Raw genomic sequence first — 12,340 nt, 5'->3', positions numbered from 1 at the left:
GGTGGATTAGATCTTAAAATTGGAGATTTTTGCAAAAGATAATGTGAATATAAATATTTTAGTAGCTAAATAATGCATACATTTTTATTTGAACTAAGTGTACTTATATGTTTATTATTAAATGCACTATAATTGGCCAAGTGCCTGCAGTGCCCATCGCTGAGTTTGGAGGAACCACCGTGGTTGTAATGGGGGTTGAAGTACTGCTGATAGTTGCATAATGCTAAACTAGACCTAAAGCACATTCAGCAACATGCTGCTTCCCGAGGACATCCAGCATTTTGAAAAGCTGTTGGGGTTGGCCTGGAGAAGGAGGAGGAGGAGGTGTGTCCTCTCCCGGCTGGCTCTCGGCAGGGCGGAAGGTGCAATTGTGAGCCTGTGCCGCTAGGTGGCTCCCGCAGCCCGGGGTGAGGGTGCCGAGCGCACGGAGCCGGCGAGTTCCGCGGCCGGCGGGTCCGTCAGGTCATTTATTACATCAGGTCATTTACCGTGTCATATCTTATCAGCCAGCATTGCACAGTACTTCAAAATTATTGCCTTAGCCCAGGCGCCAAGGGTGATAAACACCAAAGGAGGGAGTGCCTGCTGTGAGAAAGGTGTTACATAATGCAGCTCTGAGAGCCAGCACAACAGCTCTGAGAGCAAATAAATCAGCATTGTGATCAGCAGCTATTAAGCTAATATCATGAATGCTTAGAGCAAATTTGTTTTAACATACTCTGGTCAGTTATATCAACCCTTTGAGCCCCACAGTGGGTGCTGGAAAGGACTGTTGTCATTTAATCCCTTTTAGCAACTAAATATGATGCAGGCACTCACTTCCCCATGTCCTCCAGTGAGATAGGAAGGAGAATTGGAAAAAGTTAAAACATGTGGTTTGGAATAAGAACAGCTTAATAATTGAAATAAAATAAAATACAGTAATGATTGTAATGACAAACAGAAAGAAGGAGAGGAATAAAACCCAAGAGAAACAAGCTATGCGTAATGCAGTTGCTCACAACCAGCCCATCCGTGAGCAGCAATCAGTGGCTCCTGGACAGCATTCCCCAGTTTATGCACTGGGAATGATATTGTATGGAATATCCCTTGGCCAGTTCAGGTCATTTCTCCTGGCCAGGCTCCCTCCTGCCTTCTTGTGCACCTCCTCAGTGAGACATTGAAGTGTCCTCAACTTTGCTACTTAACAACAGCCAAAACATGAGCATGTTATCAGCATTATTGTCATGCTGAACCCAAAACATGGCACTGTACAAGCTACTGGGCAGAAAAGGAGCTCTATCCCAGCTAACCCAGGACATAGAAACTATTATAGGAAAAGGAAGTGATACCTATTGATACAATTCTGTTTCTTCTGGAGAAATAATTTTTAAAAATAAACATAAATTTTGAAAGAGAGCTTAAAACTTTTCAGGTAGTTAGATAAATGGTAATGTGTGTTTGATTTCTTTTGTAATGTATGTCTTTTCAGTATGCTTTTAAGAAAGAGGAGTTTCCTTCCTTCTGACTTATGACATGGTGGATGCAAATTGCTAAACAGAAGTAACACAAGTTTGGGTCAGCATGTTGGGTTTTTTTAGGGAGACTCTTGAAAACGGCATTTACTAGCATTATTGTTATTTTATATGTTCAATAAGGACAGAATTTGGACTTCTAATGCATGAATATATAACAAGTCAAAAACTGTAATATGGGTGGCGTAGAAATTACAATATCTTCTCTTTAAAACAAGTTCAATGCTTCAATTACAGGTGGAAAAAGTTCTGTATTAACAGCACTAATTGTTGGACTTGGTGGAAAAGCCACTGCAACTAACAGAGGTTCCTCATTAAAAATGTTTATTCAAAAAGGAGAGACGTAAGTTAAACTTTAATCTAAAAGTTGCATTTGTAGTTTGCTGATTGTCATTGAGGTTAGCTTACTAGTTTTCTGTTTATGATAATTTTCTGCATCTTCTTATGGGATCCAACAGACTTGAATAAAAAGCATAACATTTAAACAACACTCCCCTCGCACAAAAACCCCAAACCCTGAAAACAAAAAACTTCAGAAGTTTTACCACTTGTATATCATTATTCCTGAATGTTGTATTTTGAAACCAACTGGAAATTAAACTCCAAACAGTTGGTCTCTGTCTCCTCCAGTGAGAGAGGGATAAAGGTGGAGATTACATGTTGAAATAAAAATGTATTGAATAAAGCCATCAACGAGATAAGGAAAACAAACAGTAACAGCAACAATACTAATAACAACAGTGTATAAAAGAGGGTGATTGCAAGCAAAAATGCTCACTGAGTCTGATGCAAGGTGACTGCAGCACAGCCCAAGTCAGGCATCTTCTGAGACAAAGAAGAAAATGGCAAGTGAAAGTGTTTGTGCGCATGTTGTGAAAAAAAGAAACAATGGTGGACAAATGTCTGCACCCACACTCCCTCCCCAAGCCCAAGATGAGAAAAACAATGACATACCAACCCCATTGTAGGACTGGAGCCACTCCACTGCTTCACTCACCATCCACTTTCCCTGGAATAAAGGAACAAAATGGTAGCAGTTCCACTTTGTGTTCACCTCTTCCAGCTGAAGCTGTGTCCCCAGGGATGATGTGTGAGGTATAGAATAACAGCACTCACATGGCTCTGGGCTCTGCCCTTCACAGTAATGGCAAGAAAATTACCTCTGTCCTACCTGAGGCTAGCACACTGAACTAGCTAACACAGTGATGTGTTCTCTATATTCCCTGCTCTTGTGTATTACTTCCACTCTGTCATTGAATATCCTACAGAAAAATGGGAGTCCACTAGAAAAATTCATAGGTGACTAGTTATCATTATTTTGCAAGCAGTGAGGTTAATTATTTTTCAGTCTTTCTGGTGATGTGAGTGAATGTAAAGACCTTGACTTACAGCTGGATATTTGAACATGTAAGAAGTGGATTTATGTCTGCTGTGAGATTGGGGGTAATGTGTTCAGAAAAACCAGTAAAAAGATAGGAGCCTTATGAGTTTACATTTACATGAAGCTCTTATTCAGAGTCAGATATCCCAGTCTTTTCAGAGGTGCTTAAGAGTAAAATTTTGGTAGTACTTGCTTTGCATGTATTAAGTTAATGTTTCAGCACTCACTTGAGAAATGGGAAATAGGAATTTGGAACTGAAATCACATCTCATGTTTTCTAGAAGAGTGGCTTAAGCATTCTGCTGTATATTACTTTGCTTAGGCTGTAGAAGCCAGACAACTGTTTCATACAGAAGCCAATTTGAAAAAAGGAGAACTACCAAAAAGCAGCTTGATTCTGCAATGTAAAATGAGGGTACTCAAGATGAGGAGGGAAGATGGAAGAAATCTTCTCTCACAAATACTGCTTTTGGCTCTTTATTTAGGTGAAGCATAGGAGGTGCAAGCAGTCAGTGTATGGCAGCAGTGTGTCGTGGTTATGGAGAAGAGGGCTGGACTTTGTGGCGGTGTTTGATTCCATACCACCGATGTCATGGCAGGGCTGTGCTGTCAGCACGAGGAGGCCGGGGCTGGAAGAAGCTTCTGCTGTCCCCAGGTTCGAGGGAGGGGGCGTGTAGGTGTCAGGATCAGCCCAGCAGACTTTGCCCATCTCTGCCACTGGCAGTCTCTCTTGGTTTAGGGACAGATTTAGGAAAAAACACTTTGGAATGAGTGTCTTCTCTGAAGAAAATGGCTTCAGTAATTCTTTTTGCCAATAGGAAAATGAATACCAGCGAATGAAAGTAAAAAACCCCGTTTATTAACCAGCAAAGTGCCTGCACAGCATGAAAAAAAATTGAACAAATGCTAGATATTGAACTTCCAGAACCTTGCCTCCCCACCCACACCACAACAAGAAAACCTCAGAATGCCAGGGGCAGAAATAAACAGACTGGCTGCAGTGGCAGAGGGGGGACAAAATGGTGGCTGGCTTTTGTCTCAGGGAAGAAGGAAAAATTCACGCAGCGGCTTAGGCAAAACAGGTGGAGCCTACTGGCTGGCATTGGTCCCCTCCTCAGAGCAGATGAAGCTGATGGATTTTGGTGTCCTTTCTCTTGTTGGTCCATCTTTGCCTGAGGTTTCAGGCTGGCTGGAGTGGCCCCCACTGCTGGTCTTGGCAAGTATCTGATCTTGGACCAAAACCAAGCTGAAACAGTTCAAGAAAAACTAAAAAAAAAAAACACCTGCAGAAGGATTGCTGTCCAGGGGAAAGGTGGTGGGGTGGGGGGAAAAAGGAAACTTACTGCTTAGCTACTAAAAAATCGAGTTAGCTAAGCAACAGAGCAACTGCTGCTCTCTGCAGCACCCAGCATGCTGGGGAGTGAGTCTTAAACATGAAGTCTGTGCAGGAGCCCCCCAAAGGCTCGTGCCCCTCCTCTGGACCCACCTTAAAGCCACAGCAGCCATTTCTGGGCATAAAGCAGACAATCAGGAATAGAGCATCATCATGAGATCACCCCAAGACAGGGCCCCTTTCCCCTTCCTCCGAGCCACGGCTTTTCTGGTTTGGTGCTGAAAGACAGCGCCGGCAAGCCCAGATGCCACTCAGAGAAAAAGAGAAGGGAGGGAACAGCAGCAGCGCGGGGCAGAGCCCAGCCAAGCTGTGTGGAGCCCCAGCCACCGTGACTGCAGCACTGCAGCACCACTGCTGCCAGAACCACGGAGCACTCCAGTCCCGCTCATGCACAGTCTAGGCCAGGAAAAGCGTCCCCTGACCTGATTGAGAGCCCTGTCAGATCCCACCAGGTTGTGTCTTATCCCTGTTTTTCTGTTGTTTTCAGGCTGGGGAAAGGGGAAGTTAAGCCATGAGCATCCCTGACACAGTATCTTTGATTTATCATACACTACAGGCCCAGCACAAGGCCAGTTGCCATTTTGCCTTTGTCTGAGAAACCATGCCAGGTGCTGTCTCGGGGACGCATTTTTGTTTAGTCTTGAATACCCTTCTGTGGGTGAAACACTCTCTGTTTTGTACAGTCTTACTAATACTGTTGTGGTTTTGAGATTTTGCAGTAAATTGGGATTTCCTTTTATAATCTCTGCTGTTGTTTCCTCCACTGTGGGAAGGGGGTGGAGGAAAGGGGACAGCTTGAGTGAGTTTACTTTTCCCTTTAATTTACTTTTCTTTTACTGCTGGGTACTGCTTTTCCCTTTACTTTCCCATTACTTTACTCCTGAGTTTTAAACCAGCAATGCTTCTAATGGTGTTCTGGCTCAAACCAAATAAATATATGTTTTTCTGACTGGTACTGTGACTGACTTGCAGTTGTGACCTGTAGTATACATGACAGTTTGTATGGAAAATTAAAATGTTCAGACTTTTTTTGTTGTTTTTAGATTTGAAATTAATTTCAGGGTTTTAAAATTATTTTTGTTTTTTTTTTTAGCTCTGCAGATATTTCCATTACTTTGCGAAACCAAGGAAGAGATGCTTTTAAACCAGAATTGTATGGTACCTCTATTACTGTGAATCAGCACATTAATCAGGATGGAAGCAGAACTTGCAAACTGAAAAGCAAATCTGGTTAGTGGTAGTTTGCTTTGTTCTCAGTCTTAGAAGTTCTCTAAACTTGTTCATGTTTGATGATTTGAATGCCTTGATGTTAGTAAAGGATGTTGTTTCTCTTTTCATAAAACCACTCAAGGATGATGACAATGTCCATTTTTCTTGTTTTTATCCCAAACTAAAAATATTTTAGCATGTCAAAAGCAATTATGTATTTATTGATATGTATTATTTAGTATGTCAGATGTAACATTATGTATTTGTTTTCACAAAAATCTGCTTGTGTGATGAAGCTGAACATAGTTTTTAGTCTTTTTTGAAGTTTTACTGAATTTGCTGATTTATCTAAATTCTGTCAAAGAGGGTTTATGAGGTAAAGAGGGACTTCAAGTAGAAGTCTTTCTGTGCAAATGAAAATGTATTGAAAAAAATAATAATTAAAAAAAAACCCTGATGTTTCTAGTTCAGGACTAAGTCTGTGTGACAAAGAGATGGAATTCATTTCTTAAATTCTCTACAATGAAGAAAGTACTCCAGGGCATTGTACCTACTGATATTTTTCCTTTCTTTTTTTTTACCACTAGGCACCATAATTTCTTCAAAGAAAGAGGAACTCATAGGAATACTGGATCACTTTAATATACAGGTAGTTGTTGTAGTGTTTAAATTCTGTGCAATTTAGGAAGACATTGGTATGTGATATTGTAATTTTTCAATTAAAAAGAAATGTACTATTCCTTAAAGGAGAGAGTTGCACCTCTTCCATATCATTTAAAGATCAAATTCATCAGCAAAGGAAAATTGAAATATATGCCTCATGCAATGCAGAATAGGATTCTGTCCCAGACAGATAAGTATTTGCTGTCATTTATGAGCTGTGAGTCATGTGTCCTCTTGATAAAAGTCTTGACATATGTAGGTTTCTTTTGTATCTGGAGAGGTTTTTTCTGCTGATTATTTCAGTTCTAGCTGTTTCAGAAATTTGAATGTGATTTTTCTGCCTAATTAATTAATAAAAGATCACGTAGTGCATATGAAGTTTAAAATATTCAACTGAGAATTTCAAATAATAGGAGTTGCAGTTAGTGTGTATTGATTTTATTTTGTGGCAACATCTGTAAGAATATATGAGTCAATTAATTGCATTTGTTGCCATACTTTGACACAACAAGAATTTCTAATGCTGATTTTGTTAAATAAATGGAACTTACAGGTACTGTTTTTATAGAAGTCACATATTCTCTTGGAAGCAGTTCCTTAGTTGTCCTTTCTGTGATTCTATTTTATATTAGATATAGTTGAGATTTTTAATTTTCTGTTTATTATTGGTTTTGTTTGTTATGTTTTGGTTTTTTTTGAAGATGTGAGAGGATTAGCAAGCTTGATTTTACCACATTAGCTTAGTAATAAGTTGCAAGACTAAAACAGGGTTCTCACTTCCATGGATTTGCAGTTACATGGTAACTTGTAATTAAAATAAAATGAAAATTATTTATTTTTGCAGGTAGATAATCCTGTGTCTGTTTTAACCCAAGAGATGAGTAAACAGTTTTTACAGACCAAAAATGAAGGGGACAAGTACAAGGTAAGAAAAAAATGTAGCATAGTCATAAAACATTAAAATACCAATTGCAAATTTTTAGAGCATTTGGAAAAAAAAAAATCAAATTCCTCGATTTCAGTCACCTGTTTTGGGCTAATTCAGGTAGGTAGCTAAATAACACACAACCACTTGCTCACTTCCCTTCTGTGCTGCCCCCAAGCTTGGGCTGGGGGAATGGGAAATAAAGAGTAAAATTTAAAAAAATAAATGAGAGGGATGAGATAAAATTTGTGTGATAACTGAAGTGAAAGCTGGAAGGAGAGAGAGAGCAAGAAAGTGAAGCAAAACAAAAGATGCAAAAGATTCACCACCTCCTGTTGGTAGACTGAGGCCCAGCCAGTGCCCAAGCAAAAGATGGCTAATCCCCCTAAACCCTCTCTTACCTGTTTTCATTACTGAGCATGGCTGTGCTGGTTTGGGCTGGGTTAGGATTAATTTTCTTCATGGCAGCTTGTACAGGGCTACTTAGTGGGTTTGTGCTGAAAACAGAGTTTATAATGGGGAGATGTTTTCCTTGTTGCTGTTTGGGTAACTGCTGAGCAGGCCTTACACAGTCAAGGCTTTTTCCTCTTCTTTTTCCACCCCACCAGCAAGGAGGCTGGGGGTGCACAAGGCTTTGGGAGGGGTCACACCAGGACAGATGACCCCAGCTGACAAAAGGGATATCCCAGACCATGTGGCATCATGCTGAGCATACAGAGCTTGGGGAAGAAGGGGGAATTGGGGGATGTTTTGAATGATGCATTTGTCTTCCAAGTCACCATTAGGCATGATGGAGCCCTGTTTTCCTGGGGATGGCTGAACACCTGCCTACCCCAGGAAATGGTGAAGGAATTCCTTGTTTTGCTTGGCTTGCATGTGCAGCTTTTGCTGTTTTGAACTATTTTTGTCTTATCCCATGTGTTTCTTGCTTATACTTTTCTGATTCTCTTCCCTCTCACACCCCAGGGGAAAGTGAGTAAGTGGCTGGGGCTAAACCATCACAATGACATTTTCTGAGGTGGCAGATCTTGTTGGCTGCTTGGAATAATTTGCCTGTTTGTATACCTCCCCAACTTCTTGCACACCCAGCTGGTCTATTCACTGAGAGGGCAGAGTGAGAAAAAGGAGGCTTCTGTGCAACAGCTAACATATGAGTGTGTAATCAGTATTTTTTTTGATCACATATCTAAAACAAAACACCATAACAGTTCCTGTAAAGAAATTTAAGTCCACCCCAACCAGAGCCAGTGCACTATCTGATTGCACCAATTATCCACTTGCACAAACAATGTTTTTGAAGATTCTTCTCTCTAAAGAGATGGATAAATTTAAATTTTAGGGCTCTGCTGATTTAGTTCATTATTCAGAAGTACCCCTATGGGAAATGAGTGTTCTGAGTCTCCTGCAGAACCACTGGCACAGGTATCAACAAAAGCAGGTTTAATATTAAAGTGAAAGTGTGGCTAGGTTTGTTGGCAAGGTTCACTCTCCTACTTACATAGATGCTCAAGAGGAAAATTGGACTAAAACCTGAAATTACTAAATCTAAAACCAAAATCAACATAAATTATCTATATGGAGGTTGGAATGGGAAAAAGGTATGGATAAAAAGGAGTAAAGGAGACCTTCCCATTAAGTCCCAAGGTTCAGAATGGATCCCCTTGCCAAACCTAGCTCTGGACTTGACCATGCTTCAGGCCTAAAGGTTTTGACAGTGCATTAATTTGACAGTACTTAATTAGTAGCCTGCTTTAAACAATTTGACAGATGATTCTTAGAGAGTTTACAATACTACAATGGTAACTCACTCATAGGCCTAATTTTCTTACTAATCTGAGTACTTCAGAATCTTAACAAACATTCATAATACAGTTGCTATACCAGATGCACATGTCTACATATGCAGACCTAAAGACTGTGTACAAGTTGTATACCTGTGAAAGATTCCCCTGCAACTCAGAGAAAGTACTCATGTCAAATGCCTTTGGATCTTCTCAGAGGATGAAGGCTGATCCTTGAGGAGTGCCATGAGCCCAGGCTCTGGCAGCTTCTGGCAGCTGTTCTCCAAGTAAACATGAGGGTTCTCTGGCTCACAGTGGTGTCTCACTCAGAGAGAGGTGCTATAAACGTGAGGGTTCTCTGGCTCACAGTGGTGTCTCACTCAGAGAGAGGTGCTATAAACGTGAGGGTTCTCTGGCTCACAGTGGTGTCTCACTCAGAGAGAGGTGCTATAAACATGAGGGTTGTCTGGCTCACAGTGGTGTCTCACTCAGAGAGAGATGCTATAAACGTGAGGGTTCTCTGGCTCACAGTGGTGTCTCACTCAGAGAGAGGTGCTGCCACAGCCCACTGTGGTCCAGGAGAGCTCAGGGGGTCTCACTTGCAACCATTGTTCATAGGGTCACAAGAGGGTGGGCTTTAGTCATAGTAATTTTTCACCCTGACCACAATCCAAGTCAGTAACTTTCTGTGACAATTTGATAACAAAAATGTTGTTCTATTTGGGTTTTTAGTCAGGCAAGAAAAAGAAGTTTCAAAGTCTCTTCATTTAGAAAGAGGAGCTTGTCAGACAGTGTAAGTTCCTGAGAGTAGAGAGTGTTTCTAATAAACTCAGGAGAGGCTGATCCCAGCTTCTGTTCATCAAGGCTGGGGCTAACAAACATTTCAAATACCACATTGTGGCCTGAGGAGGGGTGGAAGTTGTACCACCACAACCTGACCAGTTTTTTCACTTTGGATATCATTAAGCATGCAGGGATCTTGGGATGACTGGTCATTCTGTCATAATTATTGAAGGTCCACTTAGATAGGGTGCTGATCTCACATCTGCATCTTTTTATTCCTTTTTAGTTTTTTATGAAGGCAACTCAGCTGGAACAAATGAAAGAAGATTATTCATTTATTGGGAAAACTAAAAAAAATACCCGTGTTCAGATAGAACAAGGGGAAGAGGTATGTAAAAGTTAAAAGTAATTATTAGATCTGAGCAGTGAAGGAAGTACAGGAGTTCTACTGCGTAGTTTGGTTTTATTAGATCTCAGTGACATTAAATTTCAAAAACCCAAATATTTCCAAAATTTCATGTTATATCACAGCTTTTCACAGTCATGATTGAACCCCTATTTTCTTTTTTAAGCGTCTTGAAGAACTTAAGCAGCTTTATTTGGAAAAGAAGGAATCTTTCAAAAGCATCACGTTTGTGAATGACATGCAAACTCGTCTCAAAGATTTGAAACATCAAATGGCGTGGGCAGTGGTAAATGTCTTGCTAAAATATGTTTGTTCATGTGAAATGTGCTTCATTCCCAGTCTCCTGTGCATATGCTAATATGGGCTTCTTTAGGTGAGTGAGATGGAAAAAGAAGTAGAGCTGCTCAAAGAAGGTGTCAGAGCTGAAGAAGGAAATACAGAGCTCCTTCAGAAGGTCGAAGAATGCCAGGTAGGTGTATGGTCTAAACCATACAGCGCTCTAGCTGTAGTCACCCCCCAAGGCAGAGATCTGTTGTGAAGGTTTTCGTTAGTATCATTGCCTTTAGAAAAGAGCAGTGATTTCAGGAGACATCTGGAAGTTTTGGGATGGTTCTTAAGACTTCTGTAGGTAGCAAGAAAAAATAATTTTGTCATACATTCTGATTTGCATATGAAACACATTTTGTGCAGAGAATCTGGCATCATTATTTTGAATCTGTAATCATAGAATAGTTTGCGTGGGAAGAGACCATGAAGATCATCCAGTTCCAACCCCCATGCCACAGGCAGGGACACCTTCCAATGGATCAGGCTGCTCAAAGCCCCATCCCACCTGGCACTGAACACTGCCAGGTATGGGGCATCCACAGCTTCTCTGGGCAGCCTGTGACATTGCCTCACCACCCCCACAATAAAGAATTAATTCCATATAGCTAATCTAAATTTTTGTCTAAATAATTTTCTTTCAGTTCAAACCCATTATTCCTTGTCATATCAATACAGATAATGAAGAATCCCTCTCCAGCTTCCTTCGCCACCCTTCAGATACCAAAACGCTGCTATGAGGTCTTCATGCGACCTCCACTTCTCCAGGCTGAACAGCCCCAGAACTTCTCAGTCTATTAAAAGTCCTCCAAACTGTCCTTGTTAGCACTTATTTTCCTTTTAAAAAAAAAATTATTTTATGGTTTTTTATGGTTTTTTTCCTTTAGTTTAAAAAGTACGTGTTTCACAATTTCACATTTTTTGGTTTCTGGTCAGCATGTCTATGTAGCAATGAAGGAACACTGTCTAGACACTGGTTTCATTTCTTTTGGTGTCATGGTACTTGACCTTATTGTATTAAAAGTCCTGTGGTTGAGTAAACATTGAGATAGGAAAAAAGTTTGCTATCTCTGTCACAGATTTGGTAGCCTGTTGATTTCCCAAGAATGAACATTTTTGAGTTTTCATCTTAGCGTATCCATGGTGGCAATGTCTTGCTCTTTTTTTTGAAACCCAACAGAATTTAAACAATTGAAATGTGTCTGATTGATTCTTTTGAGAGATATTTGTCTTGTAACATTAAGATGTTTTGAAGAAAATTTTGTTCCATTATGACTTTTGTTGTTTTTTTCACCAAAGGAAAAAGTGAATGAAGCAGAAAAAAAGTACAAAGCAATACAAGACAAATTGATAACAGTAAGTGAAGAAGCACAAGGCCTTCATCCTCAGTGTATTTCTTTGAAGGCTGAAGTGCAGGCAAAAAGAAAAGCAGTCAATGAAGCTGAGGTAGGCAAAAAAACCACTTTCAAAGTTCATACCAATTTAAAGCTATAAATTTATCCATGCTCTGCCCATCTCTAATTCTACACCTGTATCTTGGCTTCTTAAGTCCATGGTGAGTTCAGAACAGGTGCAATTTCCTGCCTGACTGGCAAATAGTGTCTGTTCAGGAGCTCTGGTGTTTATGCCTTTACATAGTTACTAAACAGTGTTAAGCTTAGGTCAAAATAAATAAATAGATGTAATTTCTGAAAATCAAGTTATGTTTGTCTGATTTGCTGCAGTTCTGTATTTACTCAAAACTGTACTTCTTTCAGAAATTATTTCTTCTATTTCTTAAACCACTGTATCCTGTTTCCTTGATAGATCATTTATAATCGCTCCAAAACGGAGTTAAAACGTCTGGAAAAAGACAGGGAACAGCTCCATAAGCAAATTGAAGAACTGAAAAGCTGGTAAATATGGTGTATATTTATTAAGATATAGTTGGAAAAGAAGTAAGCTTTTCTGATTACTGAGAA

General features: G+C 40.1%; 1 protein-coding gene across 6 annotated transcripts in view; it reads left to right on the top strand.

The window, feature by feature from the left end:
* SMC6 (structural maintenance of chromosomes 6) overlaps positions 1 to 12,340 on the top strand; it is a 38,741-nt gene that overhangs the window by 7,796 nt on the left and 18,605 nt on the right. For all 6 annotated transcript variants that reach the window (XM_063150874.1, XM_063150871.1, XM_063150872.1 and 3 more), the window contains exons 4-12: positions 1,752 to 1,857; positions 5,382 to 5,518; positions 6,085 to 6,146; positions 7,005 to 7,085; positions 9,936 to 10,037; positions 10,222 to 10,341; positions 10,429 to 10,524; positions 11,679 to 11,825; positions 12,186 to 12,274. In XM_063150874.1, coding sequence (XP_063006944.1) covers positions 1,752 to 1,857; positions 5,382 to 5,518; positions 6,085 to 6,146; positions 7,005 to 7,085; positions 9,936 to 10,037; positions 10,222 to 10,341; positions 10,429 to 10,524; positions 11,679 to 11,825; positions 12,186 to 12,274 — 940 coding nt within the window. The remainder of the gene's footprint in view (positions 1 to 1,751; positions 1,858 to 5,381; positions 5,519 to 6,084; positions 6,147 to 7,004; positions 7,086 to 9,935; positions 10,038 to 10,221; positions 10,342 to 10,428; positions 10,525 to 11,678; positions 11,826 to 12,185; positions 12,275 to 12,340) is intronic.

This window comes from Melospiza melodia, chromosome 3, assembly GCF_035770615.1.
Source record: "Melospiza melodia melodia isolate bMelMel2 chromosome 3, bMelMel2.pri, whole genome shotgun sequence".
NCBI classification, from domain to species: domain Eukaryota; kingdom Metazoa; phylum Chordata; class Aves; order Passeriformes; family Passerellidae; genus Melospiza; species Melospiza melodia.
This window is presented reverse-complemented; position numbering and strand designations above follow the sequence as displayed.